The 15,074-nt window shown below is 43.2% G+C and overlaps 1 protein-coding gene and 1 long non-coding RNA gene across 9 annotated transcripts in view; one reads left to right on the top strand and one right to left on the bottom strand.

Moving 5' to 3' along the window:
* The window catches only part of LOC122568532 (teneurin-a), a 699,158-nt gene that overhangs the window by 577,528 nt on the left and 106,556 nt on the right, over positions 1–15,074 (top strand). Inside the window, exon 1 of one of the 8 annotated variants that reach the window (XM_043728384.1) lies at positions 9,250–11,085. The exons of the other annotated variants lie outside the window; for them this stretch is intronic. Coding sequence (XP_043584319.1) covers positions 11,030–11,085 — 56 coding nt within the window. The 5' untranslated portion in view covers positions 9,250–11,029. Of the gene's footprint in view, positions 1–9,249; positions 11,086–15,074 lie in introns of those variants that run through there. 8 annotated transcript variants of the gene reach the window in all.
* Positions 111–2,778, bottom strand: LOC122568537. Its single transcript, XR_006317103.1, has 4 exons — positions 2,614–2,778; positions 1,629–2,391; positions 1,411–1,553; positions 111–1,185 (listed from the first exon to the last, which is right to left on the bottom strand). It is a non-coding gene; the product is annotated as an uncharacterized LOC122568537 (long non-coding RNA).

The following is a 15,074-nucleotide window of genomic DNA, read 5'->3' as shown; positions in this document are numbered from 1 at the left end:
TAGGCTTCGACTCGTCAGCTAGATCTTTAAAAGATTGATAAATCTTGTTAGTTGTTTTGAATTAAAAATATATTTTAGGTTAATAATAATATAATTTGGAGGTAATTATATTTGCGTCACGTAGGTAATTATATTTGTAGTATCTAGCCGTCAGATACCAGGGTACTAATATTTCGTTCGAAAGTTACGAATTACAAGACGCAACAGGAAATTAATAAAAACATCCGTTTTTATAAATTACGGGCACGCGAGCGGCGTTTGAGCAAACGAAGCGGGCCGTTCAATCACAGAGCAAACGAGGCGTCAACAGGCACCGTCCGTAAGAGGCACTCAAAGGACGCCCGCCGCGTTTCCGCGACAACGTGGACACACATCCAGCCGACATATTTACTCTGTCTCTTGTTTCCCTTCGCGAAATAAAGCGAGCCGGTTCCCTTTAATAAGCAGTCGTGGCGCGTTTACGGCCTACGGCTGTCAGATTTCATGGCTGCTAGAGAATCGGCGAGGCAAGAAATAACGAGAAAAAGTGGGGAAAAAAGGGCAAGATAGATTCGTGTTGTAACGCGCATTCGCCCTTCTACAGATAGCGATAGACTCGGGACGCCACGAAATGTATTTATCGTGCCCGAAGTTTATGATAAAATAAGGTCGTTTGAAATTTATGCAGACTATTGAATATTGCTTCGTATCTTGATTGTTGTTTTCGATGTTTCACAGATTATTCGAATAAGTTTATCCATCAAAAGAATCTGATTATCCAACGACTAATTACAAATCTTTATCAGTACGAATATCTGAAATCGAATGATCGTGCATCCTCCTCTACGTAATTTAAAATATTCAGAAGCATTCCAATGCTTGCAACGTCGAATGGTTCAAGAACTCGGGGGGCATCGAACGTCCACCGCTAGCTGGAACAATTCCGAGATCCTAAACATCGACTGGCGTGCTCACTGGCATGGCTGGAGAAATCAGTCCGTGCAGTCTCTCCACCCTCGTATTCCCTGTGGCGCGATATTACGACCAGGGGTTGACCATGGCCATGCGTTTGCAGGCTCATCCATTCTGCTCCAGTCTGTCGCCCCGAACGAATCCACCGTTCCAGAGATAAAGTTGGGAAAACCTTATCGTTGGGCACGCAACGTGTGCTCGCGCGAGTAAAATCGTGTTAGCGCGTTTGCTTCCCTGTCGAAATAACGGTATGCTTTCTGTATGCATAAACTATTGGGAATTTTTTCCCCTGCTTTCCTGTTGCGGGGAGGACCGATATAACGAAGAATGAATTTCAAGGAACAAATTTGCGTGGCTCGAAAATTTTAAAGGTTATTTAAAATTTAAAGGTTAATTAGTATTGTATAATGTAATATAACTTAATGTAGTATTGTGTAACGTATATGTATATATACATACGATCTCATGTTGTAACTGTAGGCGGATATCCGGTCGCAACAGTCCTTATTCGATCGCCGAGCTGCGCGCAATACGTTGGAGTAATCGTTTTCTTGTATTATCAAGATTGGCCACGGATACTATCCAGCTCCTTTACACAGGCTCTAGAATCATAATCATAATACAATTTCACATTTCGTAGTTTATAGCATTCTAAGTAGCAAACAATGGATAGTTACATAAACGTTCATTTATTCAATCATCGTTTACAAACGTTTCAGTCGTTTTCTTTATCTTTCATTCTCCTTCATTCCTTTATACCGATTCAATTTATCCATTTCCTGGGCGCGCCATATATTCAACGAAATACTCTACTTCTCTGTATTATCACTCTTGGCAAGTATATCGTGGAATTTTGATCATAAACGAAACACAGTAAGCGTGTCTGTAGATGGACCATCTCGAGGCTATTGGCGGGACAATTTAAACGTCGAAAGTCATGCTCGTTGGGACAGTTCGCGTTACCGTTGGATTTGTTCCGTTGATAACGTGTCTGGCGATCGGTGGTTTTCGTCATATATATATTTTTTCATGTTTGTCGCGTGTTCGAGCAAACAGCCGGTGTCAAGTGTCTCTGTTCCCCATATCGCAAGCTCGTATACGCCAGCGAGTAGCGCGGGCAAAAAAAAAAAAAAAAACACGGCGTCGCGCGTCGTCGTGAAAACGATGTACCCTTGTTTCGAGTACACGCCCGACGGCCTGTATGGGTCGCGTCAGCACTTCAGAAATGCAAACGTCATTGTCACGAGAGATTTAATACGTTCCAGCGGGCGAAACTGGCGAGCGCCGCGTGGGTTACGTGTCATGTGACGAACGAAAGGAACGTTGGCACATCTAGCGATGGTGTGTTCATGGCGAAATATTTATTTATTTGCCAACGCATATCAGTTCATTATTCATCGTGAATACGTTACGTTGCAATGTATTTTTGCATTTCTGTTCCTGCAAATAGAAAAGAAAATTTATTTGTTTGTTATTTTGAAAGTTATTTAGCTTCGACTGAAACTTTCGGAAGTTGTTATTTACGAAACATATCGACGTTATCGAATCAGATTTAAACGAATACCGTCGAACTAAACAAAGAGCAAATCTAACCTCAAAAAGTTAAATCTATCTCATAAATCATTTACTAAAGTATTGTTAGCAAATATAAATGAAACTAACCTCTCTCCTCTTGCGATTAGCAATTTTATAATATTCCTCATTACACGATGAAATAGCATGAATCAGTGATGTGTATTCCTTTCGCTTTGAAGTTGCTATGCACGTCATTGTCGCGGCCTGCTGGTAGTGACGATAAGGCTGTAAGTGACGATAAAAATAACCTTACTTCCCACTTGTCCGCTTTCCTTTTATGCAACGCTAATGACACCACTAAGCGTTCGGTCGGTGACTCGCGAGTAACTGGTCGCGCGGGCCTGGATCTCCAAAGAGGGTCGAAGCCTTTAAGGAAATTAGTTTGAAATTGAATTAAAAAACTTAAGAAGATTGGACGCCGGACAATATCCATGCATATAGAACGGTTTAAGGAAATTAGTTTAAAATTGAATTAAGAGCACCGGGGGAAATTCAAAAGGCGCGAGCCAGCTTTACGAGCGAAATCGTGCCTCGTGGATCTCGATTGTTCTCGCGTGACGGTCGCGTGCTGCTAAAAAGATACGTGCCAAAGCTTATGACCATGGTACAAGTTAAGTGAAAAATCTTTTACTTATGGTTACATTCAAATCTCATTTTTTTTACTGAAGATTCTTGTTCGTTTCAGCTAGAAATATAATCGAATTCTTCTCGTTTTTAATTTGTATAGTAAAATTTATACGTACCTTCATCATTATTCTCGTTATGAAAATGAATAATTATAAACTATATTTATATCTCTGCCACGTGGAAAAAACGTTTCTCTTAAATGCTGAAACAGGTTAATCCTTTTCGTGTTAACGGCGCTACCTCCTCTTTTAATTCTGCCGTTTTCGTGTTGTAATGGTTACAGGAAGCGTCATAAAGGATGCAGATGCCTTCTTCTGCCTTTTCATTCCATCGTGTTCTCGTATTAAGGATTAAAAGCGTCTGCGACGTTACAGAATGAAAATATAGGAAAATATAGGAAAAGTAAAGGAATTTCTAAAAGCTACGGAAAAGAGATAGCTGTATTATTAAAAAGGTAAATTTAATGAATTCAAAAGTCATCGACAATTAATCCTTGTTATAAAACATTAGCTTAAGAATACACATACGCGTCTAATTCTTCTTTTTCCGCTATATCGCGCCAAGGCATCTCTCACACTTTCCTCCATTTATCATCAACTATGAGTCGTAAAAATAAAAGGTCCAATATACGAACTTTCATTTTTCATATGTTTTCATTTTCTTCTAATAAATTCCGCATACACACGAAACTAATACGTGCGAACCATACTCGAACCATGTTATACCGGCGACTGTACTTGTTCGACGACCGGGTAAACCGATAGTAGTTATCGATCTTACGTGTTGTAATTCATCATAGAGTAATTGAACGGTTACAATTCATCCAACTTCGCTGTATTACAGAAGCGACGCCGACATATACATTTGAGGATCAGTTTACCTAAATCCAGGGAATCAACGCTCTCACACACTCGCAAACACTCCTCTACCATAGGTATACGTATCGATTTCTCGATGGACGTACGCGTTTACGATTTAGTCCGCGCTAAGTCGTGTTCTTTGTTCCGGTATCCTCCGATGTTTCATTTCGTGACTGCCGAGAAAGTGTGTAATCATCAACGGCGACGAGGTTAGAAAATCCGAAATGAAGCGCATGGAAATGCGGCCCGCCTACGCTCTGCGAATTTCGCTGTGCAAACGTTCTCTGACAAAGGGCGAGTTAACGGTAGTTCAACGAAGGAAGTAGGGTATGAGTTAAAATCACAAACGCCACGGGCAGTCGGCTGGTTTCTCGCAAAACAAGCAGAAATTTCGTATAATGCCCGCAGCGGGAGGGCATAGCCTAGGCGGGTTCGAAATGCAAGAAACGCGCCGTCAAAGCGGCCCACCGCTTGTCGTCTTCAAACGCGTGCTATCGTTCCTCGATCTGTTCGTCGTTCGTGCTCGATAAAACTCGGCTATTCGCGAATGGACCCCTTCCCCCACTCCGCCACCGCGGCCGCTCACGTGGGCTCAAGATGGCGCACAGTCGCGATCGTGTAAGTGTAAGCGATGTAAGTACATATAGCGTATACGGACGGAAATTCCACCCGTATGGTAAACAAGGAAAGCTCGCGCGCTTGTCCTGATGTCCCAAAGGCGGAGAAGTGCCTACCGAGCAGATAAGGAGAACAAATGAGTGCTTATGGCAGAGGGACGATATCTTCATCGTCGCGGGGCTGCCGGTAGTAGCGGCGGCCTCTCAAAGCGGCCAGAACTAAAGGACTAAGGAGATGCGCGGCGATAAGGAGAGAGGACAGAGAGGAAGAGGGAGATTCAAAGACATCCAACGTGCCGTGAGCGCAGACGACCGTAAGAAGCTAGCTCTAGCTGAAAGAAAGAAGGGAAGAAGGAAAGAAGGAAGAAAGGAAGGAAGGAAGGAAGGAAGGAAGGAAGGAAGGAAGGAAGAAAAGAAGGAAAGAAGGAAGGAAGAATCTAAGCTGTAGAACAGCAGGGGCCGACGTTTTCTGTTTAAGCGACATCAAAGGCCCTGTCGCGAATTTTCCTTTCGCCGTACCTATACCCCCTGCGCCTTCCGTTTCGGGTCATAGCGTACTTTGCGTGCCTCTCTACAGGGTGTCTGCAATATATAGGAACTCGTATGTAAGATTGACGACACGAGAATGATAATAGTACGAGGATTTCTCTTTATTACAGCCATTATAATTTAATATCGAGATATAATATCTTCTTTACGGTTTAGCCCACTAATCGATAGTCGAGATGTTTTTCTCGAATGTGGCCGCAAATGTGCTTTATTAGTTCGTTCGAATATTGTTATAGATTTGGTTTTTATATAGGTTATTCTTAGAAAATTGTTAAATATCTGACAATTCCAAACCAAATGTATTTGATACAAAAAAGGCGCTGACCAAAAATGCATCGGTCGATGAAGCGTTAAGAAACACCCCATATACACGGTAGAACGGCAGAGTCGGATAGTTGCAGAGACGGTGGTTGGAAGCAGCGGGCGAAGAATGGCGAGCGAGCCGAGTGGCAGCGGGGGTCGCCACCACTAAAAGGGTAAACGTTGTAGGCTGCCGTGGCAGATTTCGGCTAAAACAACTTCTCCATCCATCTAGCCCCCGTCCCTTCTTCGTAACTCTCGCCCATCGACGCGTCTCCATTCCGTTCATCGTGTATATGCGTGCGTCCGCGCGCGCGCACGATTGTTCGTCAGTATCAACGACCAGCAGGATGTACCGAAGGGGATAATTAAACTTCCCAGCGAGCGAGAGCACGACTCGTGAGAGCCGTGCTCTCGTCGGAATAGCTTCGAGAGTCAATAGTATCTCTATAACCCTCGTCGCATCTGCAAAGATGTCTAGATACAGTCGGCAGGAGTGGGGGCAAATGTAGCACGTCGAGTGGGGGAAAAAGCAACGATCTAGGATCGCTGGCTGGCTGCACGTTACCGAGCGTACGAGAAATAACGATCGAGTATTTAATTATAAATTCGAGTTCTCCTCGACGGAATTCGCGGTCTCGTTCGAGCGTGCTGTAATCGATGCAGAGAGGGCCAGACTTTCGACGCGATTAAATCGACGACGAGTTGACGATGGCGGTACATAGCCGGGTTCTTTGACGGAACGGGAATCGTCGAAATGCCGATTTTACGAGCGGTAGGTTTTAATTAGCGGTAGATGGAGTGGCCTGGTGATACGTGACTGTTGATCGTCGAGTTGAAGAAATTGCTCCCAGTTACTTAACTGGCTATTCTCGTTAGTGAATAGTTAATTGTTTCTATTACTTTTGAAAAGAAAAAATCAAGACGATTTACTTTTACCCGGGATTATAATTACAAGCAAGATGCTTCTATTGTTTCTAAATATACAGATATATTGTTGCAAATACAATTAAAAGAGAATGTGTAGAAAGAATAGATATAATTTGATAAATAAATAAGGATTCCAGCCAAGATTCTGTATTCAAATTAACCTCCGTAACGATAAAACGTAGGAAAAGAATATTTAGGTGAACTGCATTTCCGCTATCTTTGACCCGTTCGAATCGCACAACATCGCCCTCTATAACATTCTCGTATTTTTCGAATCAATAGAGATCTCCTGATATATACGTACACTGTCACGGACATCTAATCGTTGTATATATACTATATACATCTATCGTGCAATACCATTGCCTGGAACGAGGTAATTGCTCGGGACATTTAACGCGAAAGGAGCAATTATTTTTACGATTTCAGGCGGGGATTGTTGCGACGGAAGTCAATCAGCACGGGACGTTTCGCCTTTTGTTTTCAGCGACGGCACGAGTAAATGATGTTGTAACGATATCGATTCGCCCTTCATCCATTTATCGACCGATAATTGTAACAAGATATTATTAATTGTACATTGCACTTGCAATTAATATGCTTCAGATATCGCGTTAACGTTTGCCACCGTGATTATTATTATCCTCTATTGTCGTTTGCGTTATCTCTCCGTTCGAACAATACCTCGTACAACAAGACACCGTGTTCCAGGATGAAACAATTAAATGGTCTGTGCCTCTGATGTTTAGGAAGGACGTCGTTACGCAAGGTTAGGTGGTTGCAGCATTTCTTACGAAGATATGATAGGCACGCTCGTCTATACGTTCTGTTGTCTCAGACGATCGCTGATGGCGCTGTTTACATGTCGGCTCGCTTGTTTACATCACATCCTCGTTTTCACTTGCCATGTTTCGAATAGTTGAAAGTCTGCGCGTTACGCCAAGTCTACGGATAAGGGTAGAGATTTCTAGTTGTTGTAGAATTAGAAATTACAATTAGTAGATTCGAAATTCGCTTCCAAATTAGTCCGTGATAAATTCATCGCAATACGTACATAACCTAACGAGTAACGAGCGAGAGAATTTACAAATATAATATAGAAGTATATTTTATTTTGAACCCAGAAATATGCTAAAGTATGCGAGCGTAAAAACAGCGGAACGTGTATGCAGGAGGGGTAGAATCTTCCAAGGGCGCGTTTAGAGGGGGAGAGTTCAAAACGAGAATCTAGCAAGAATATTAACTGGTGTTAGGTATCTCAAGAGAAAAATTCCTCTAGACAAATTTTGCTCTTCCCTTTTATCTCCAAGTCGATTTGTTGAAACATAAAAATTTGGATTTTCTGATTACGAAACGAGCGCTGAAAAATTCCAGTTGAAACGTTTCAATTTCACCGAGTGCTGTAAAGTATTCTGCAATGGGTCCGTTTATTACTTACGTGACTATACAACACTTTGCCGTAATCCCTCTGTGAAAACGTAATAATTTCATAATTCTAACGCGATGAAGGTAAAAGCTATGAAAATACGTCCATACTTGTAGAAAGAAAAGGCAATATTACCGGCGCTATGAATTGCGGACGAAAATTCCTTTCATTTACCAGCGAGGATCAAAGAAAGATCGCGACATCTAAGGAAGTTGCACATAACCTATTATACGACACTGAAAATGAAGCTAATAAGAAAGAAAAACTGTCTACAGTGCTACAACGCGTATATAAGGAACAAAGGAACAAGTAAATTCACAATGGGGAAAGCAGCCTTTTCCGCGTTACACCGCGCGTTATTAATTTCGAATATGATAAAATTCCTATTTATATCTTCGTCGTAGCGTTGGTAACATTTAAAGAATCATTCTGTACATTTTTACACACAGAGGGAAGAAAGACGTTTGGATTTTAATAATTTCCAACTCGTTTTATTCAACTTTTATAATCCATTAAAATAACAACGATAGAATAAATCGTGGCTATATCTTTGTCATAGCGTTGGTAACGTTTAAAGAATCATTCTGTATATTTTTACACACAGAGGAGAAAGGACATTTGGATTTTAATAATTTCCAACTCGTTTTATTCAACCTTTACAATCCACTAATATAACGACGATAGAATAAATCGTAACAAATTTTTATTCACCAAATTCGCTATGTGGAAATAATTTTACCGCTAACTAGAAAGTTCCACGTTGATAGTACGTACGCACGACAAAGTTTGTTTCATTCGACGTAAACGAGGTTCACTTCACCTTTTTATATCGGAGAACTCTCGAAATCTTCACAACGGTCGCAATTCACGATAAAAATCAGCACACGCACCGTCATCACGTTTGACCGCTTCACGTCGTCGCTTCTACATAACTTGTTGATACCCGACCGCACCGTAATCCCATACCGAACTACCCACGCACCTCTTCAATTCCACCGAATCACCCCGGCCCTCGTCCCCTTCCTTCCATCAAAAATATCCAATCAACCGCCACCGACAAAAACAGAAAACCCAGAACTTTCCAGCCTTCGTCCCACGAGCAATCTCTCTCGAAACTTTTCAACAGCGACGAAGTTGCGCGGATATCGACACCCCGGTGGATCCGCGTCGCAAAACAAGCGTAGACACGGCCAGTCGTAGCGATACGGCGGCCGCGACACCACGAGAACAAATAGTGAGCGCACCACCCGCATGGCGGCGTTCTCTTCCAGGGATTTCTCCGCGAACTGGAGGGAGAGGGGTTCGCTGGAGCGCGTGGCGCGCGTGCGCGTCATCGGCAGCGTGGTGGGGACACTCAGTGTCACTCGGTGCCGGGCGTTGCGGCGCCGTGGCCCTTCAGTCTTTGATCCGCAGCTGACGCGAGTGTGTACGTTACCCTCGAGCGATCTCTCTTTCTCGAACGACGAGATCGTTTTTCACTGACGGTACGCGATCAAGAGGGGAGTCGGCGACCACGGTAGATCGGTGGTGCAGTAACTTCTCGCTGTACACTCTCTCCGTCGTATCTACGCTACGGGAACACGCTGAACGGTGACACGAGCATCATCCCTTAGACCGTTTAGACGACTGGATCACACGCGATCGGAATACATATCCCGCGACGTGTTCAAACACGCTTCAACTAGATTCGTTATCGAAGCTTCGTTCTCCGCGAAGTGCCTGCAACTTTTTTCCCCACTTGTTTCTCCAACTACGAGTTTGGTCTCGCGAACGAACCGGAATAATCGTGCCAGGTCGGAAAGTTGAGCTGCCGAACTGGTTCGGAGGAATCGTCTCGAGTATTTGGTCCACAACGACACGGTCTCTTCGCTCGCACCCCTGGGACCTTCGGGGCACGCTGCTCACGCTCCACCGGTACGGATTTGCGTGCAGTTCTCAACCCCCCTGACCCAATTAGTTCTTCCGTGACGAGAGTATCCGTCACGTACGTTCGCTGCTCGTCGTTGGAAGGGAACTGCTTCTGTCATCGGGATCGTTCGTCTAGTGATGTGCCGCTGAGGGTACCCCGCTGGCTATACTTCTCGCTCGAAGAAAACATAATACGACACTGTTTACGATCTTGGAATTGGTGAAGAAAAAGTGTCCAGTGTTAGAGCATCGAGCTCGTCAAGTGTTTCGCTCGCGGAGTGCAGTGAAAGGAATACACGTCGAGTCATCGACCCTTGCAAGCATCTATCAATCGTTCTTCCCAAAAGTGACCAACCCACGTCAAGAAACTTTAACCATTCACCAAAGATCATCTAACGATATCCTCGTCCATCTTGTCCCCCGTTCGACGTATCGCTCCTTACATCGAACAAATACAATCTGCGACGAAGCAACGATCGACGGTGGGCCAGGGATCGGCATCACCCAGTTAGTCCCTTTCTCTCTCTCATCTAACCTCACGCGGGAGTTCAACTTTGTCGTTGGCGTTGACAGATCGATAAGAAAGTTTGCGTACACGTTAACCCGGTCTGTAGCCGGCGGCCAGTCACGAAAACGAGACCACAACCATAGAATGTGTCTGTCTTAACGGAACGACCCGCGAAGCAACAGCCTCCGCCGATCATCACCGAACCAAGCTACCGCTGGATCGTGGCTTTAGAAACGTGACATGCTGAAGTCCAGAAGGTGAAAAAGATACGCTGACCCGCTCGTGGAAGGACCTGTATGCGGACCGCGGCGCGTCCGCCGGAAATCTGACGGGCCGTCGTTGCTCCGGTCGCCGAGGCAGCCTGTCGTTGTCGCTCTCGAACCGGAAACGACAGTACCTGGTGAAATACAAGAGGAAACAGGAGGATAGACGAGTAGCCGAGGGCAAGGAGGAGCAACGGGGCTCCCCGTGGCCCGTACTCGTCGACGATCGTTCGAAAAAGGGTGCAACGGTGAAGGGTAACGGTGGATTCGGCGATTACTCCGCGGCGGGGGAGTTCGAGGTCTGGGGTGACGAGCAACACGCGTCGGATGGTGTAGACAGACAGGTGGCGAGGCCGCCTTCGCGGCAGCAACGATGCGAAGGCGGTTCGTCGCTGAGGCCGTTGCTTCACGTCGCCCATTGTGAGCTGCACTCGCCTCGCGAGCCGGAGCTGCTGCGACTCGACCATCTGGAGGCGCTCGAGCATAAGTCCGCGGCCGAGCGCGACTCTTACTCGATGATGGAGAACTTTCACAGCCCCGTGCCGCCGCCGCTGCCGCGACGCCACGTCCGGTAAGAGTCATTATCATTTTACCGTGCTGCAATATAACATGTACGTGCACGTGCGACGGGACGATTCGATGAAGTTTTCGGTGCTTGTTTGGTGGGAATTTTCGTTACAGGTGGATAACAATTTCGTTCGATAGGAAATGTTACTCAGTGACTTTCATTTTCTTCTTTTTTGTTCTTTCTTTGTTTTGTTTTATTTCCTCGTCGGTGGTTGGTTAGCGGGAGACTTCGATATATTTCACGCATGAGGAAATATTTGGGCGCTGTAGGATGATTTTCTGAGATAGGACAATTGCGTACGATTCTACGGAGATACAGCTCTTTCCAGGTTTTCGTTTATTTTCTTTCATTTCATTTCGTTCCTTGTCCTGTTTTCTGCTTACCTCAGAATCGTTCGGTATGTAATCTAGCAAAGTTTGTGCCCCAGGAAGAATTCTCTGAGCTTTCGTGTGTGAACGTAGGATTCGGTTAAACTGGTAGATCCATACGTGTGACTCCTTCCGTAAAATATCGCAAATGGGATATCGCTGATATTTTAGGAGAAAAATGTAAAAATCTAATGGAGGAATTCGTCGGTTGACAATCGCGAGGAATGTAAGATATGTGTTACCAAGTTGTATATCGTCGTTACCGAGTTACAGCCAGTTTTCCACCGCAACGATTCCGATGAAATCAGTGTAACTAATTTCATTCGATCGTTTGCAAATAGCATGGAACGGGCAGTACGCGTTTACGGTATTGGAATCGAGCGACATTTTCAACGTACCTAAGCGAATAAAAATTGGGAAAATGAAATAAAAATATGCCGTGATCACATTCAGTAACCTCTCGTGAAAATAACGAAATATGTACGGGTTAACGAAACGTGAAACGCTATACACGTTCCCTATGCTTGGCAAACAACAGAGCACGCGATAAAACAGCAGGATAAAGTGACATAACTCGACCGTGTTCGAATAATTCTTAAAAATACAAATTTCCCCAAAGAATCAACGAATAATTCACGCGTCGGTTATCGAAATAATTTCTTCGGTTTATCTATAGCTTTGCTTACCTGTTGAGTAGAATTAGAATTTCATGACCGATAAGATTATTCTCCTGTTAAGTTGATTTGAACGAAGGTTATCGGCTATATTTGCCCTCTAATTCCTTTGGTATTTTGGAATGTTTTCGCAAAGAGATTACGTTTCGAAACACATAGAAATTCGCAGCTATATACACGATATTTATACCGGATAAAGTTACAGCCACTTGCAGATCAAATTCCGATACTATCGATGCGCAATATGTATCGCAGCGATTATTACACGGTAAGTCTCATAGCAACAAACCGGTGGAACGTGTATCGAACGAAATAAAGATTAAATTTTCCGGCTATGCTGATAATAACAAATACGCTGTTCTCGCAATAATTCGCTATACCGTAGCTCATCGGAACAAATTGGTCCAAATGTTCTTCGTGGTTCGAGTCCAATGAAAGTTGCTTCTGTCGTTTTAAAAAACGTTGTATCTATTCTATCGGAATATAACTGGCCATTATAGTCTCGAATACCGTCGTTTACGTTCTCCTGGCGATACACGTACCAGCAAGCATACGTTTGAAAGTGAACGAAAGGAAACTATCGGTTTGAAGATTTCTAACGTCGCTGTAGTCTCTACAAAGTACGTAGGTTGATCGTTGGCAAAGTCGAATAAAAGGCAGGCTTTTAACCGACTGTTGTCGGTGCGCGAATCGCGTGTCGACAAATATCGAGTTTAATCACCGTTTTCGATTTACGACGGGGGAACAATCGTACCGATCCGGAGAGCTTCATTTACGCTTGCCGGTGTATTTACGCGTTCTCAGTTGCTCGGGATGGTGCAATTATAGCGCGAAAATGCCACGACCGATCGACGATAATGTGCGTGCTATTATTGTTGCGGTTATCGAGATTCGGCGGTGACGAACGCCACGAGTTATACAATAAAATTATGAATACAGAGACCAAGAATTTAATTTAGGATCGTACGTTTAGTAGATTTTTGGATGTCTGCCTGTGCTATTTTTCTTCCTTTTTTTATTTTACAACTGATTTTATAAAATTGCACCGCGTGTCTTATTAAATCTAAATGTCTAGTGGGTTTTGCGGATTTTGCCAATGCCACCCAATGACAAAATCCGCAATCGCTTAGTTGCCAACCAAATATATCTTAAATTATCTGCAAAAATCGCGAGAAGGGGGAAGAATCAAAGTTGATACGACTTTATTAATTTTTAATCCCGCGGTTACGTCAACTGGTTGACAAATATTCGAATGGTTTATTCGAGGTACACGTAGTTTATTTGAGGATTAAAAACAGGCTTAAAATGTATGCACGTCGAAAGAGATTTTGGTAATACACGTGCGAGTTTATTTGATAAAAACGAAAGTGAGTACGTGGAGCCGCGCGTATAATGATACCGCGCGCAAATTCAAGTTCGATATTGTGTCACGCGATCCGGTTACCGGGTTCAGATATCTGAAATATTCAAGCAGATGATTCGAATACCGCGAGGATGAGCGGGAAATATTTTTACCAAAACGCTTAAAGTGTAGAGAATATTGAAATTCTTAAAGTATTAGATATTTTATCGGAGAATAAGCTTTTGTGTATAGGCGAACGTTTCCTCGCAAGTACGCGATGTATTATTCACTGACATCTACTACTTACAGAATTTCAGATATTGCTTTCGTGTTTTCTCGCTTCTTTATTAAATTCAAAATAAAAATCTCTTACTTGCAGAAATTTAACTTTCCACGCTCCTAAGCTTCCATTATGGATACACAGAGAAAGAATTTCATTTACATTTTGATTTGCTTATCGTAACCATCAATAGCGTTACTAATACTATACTGATATTATTGCCAACCGTAATTTTAATTTACCCATGTGATCTTTCGTTTTGAGCTTCTTCAAATCCCACTAAATGTAGATATGTTTTATTTTTTATTTTTGAGTGCTTCCAATATTACACGAATTTACTCTGAATTACAATTGTTGAGAATTTTGGATCTTTGAAGCCGAAATAATGTCATGGGAACACAAAATTTACACTTTTAATTAATGTTTAAATAGTTACACATTTATTTAATGGACGATCTCTGTTATATTTATCGATACATATCTGCACGCGTCTCAGCACTTTCTTCTATACCCGACTATTAACCGACTGTCCTTCCAGATGCTTCCAACGACTGAACTGTTTACATTCGTCTGTTTTCGAGACGCCGCGCACACACATACTCCCATACACTGATACTCGCATACAAGTATTTTTACTGCGCGTTTAAGCTAGTAATCTTAACAACAATATTCTATATATTCGTTTCGAAGAGCATCCAAAGTTGATGAGAAGTAATTTTGTTGGAATGACGGATAGTTGAAATTCAATGACTCGTGCTTGGCAATAAATATAATTGTGTCGAATAGTCGGTCGTTTCTTGGAGTCGATGACCGTGGTCGTGGAGCAAGTGCAAACGAAAACCCAGGTGACCCACACCAGTTACGAGTGAATTCTCTATTTATTGGAAAGTTGATTTCTCCGGCGACTTTTATCGTTTCCAACTGGGTTCAGTCTCGATAATAAACCGTTGCGATTTTTCGCCGTGAAATTGAATCGTCCGTTGTATCTCGTGCTTGATACTCTGGCTTTTGATGCTCGATATTAAAGAGATCGAACCTCTTTTAATAAGAACACGTAGTCGATCATTCTCTGTAGGATAAAGAAAAAAATAAGAAATAAGATACGAATTTCGTATTAAAAGTTCTCGTGAAACCTATCTTTCATGCGTCGTTAGTTATTCCGTTATCGAGGAAATCCCAAAAATTCTGCGGCCACATATCTGAGCTTGTAGCAACAGGGAGAAAGTGGAAGGACGCGATATATGGAAGAAGGGTGGAAAAGGGTTGAAAAAGGGGGTTGGTAGGTATACGAGGCGAGGGTTAAACGGGGAATGGGGGATGGCTTCGCG

This window comes from Bombus pyrosoma, linkage group LG6, assembly GCF_014825855.1.
Source record: "Bombus pyrosoma isolate SC7728 linkage group LG6, ASM1482585v1, whole genome shotgun sequence".
Taxonomy (NCBI): domain Eukaryota; kingdom Metazoa; phylum Arthropoda; class Insecta; order Hymenoptera; family Apidae; genus Bombus; species Bombus pyrosoma.
The sequence above is the reverse complement of the archived record's forward strand: the minus strand, read 5'-3'. Positions and strand labels throughout refer to the sequence as shown.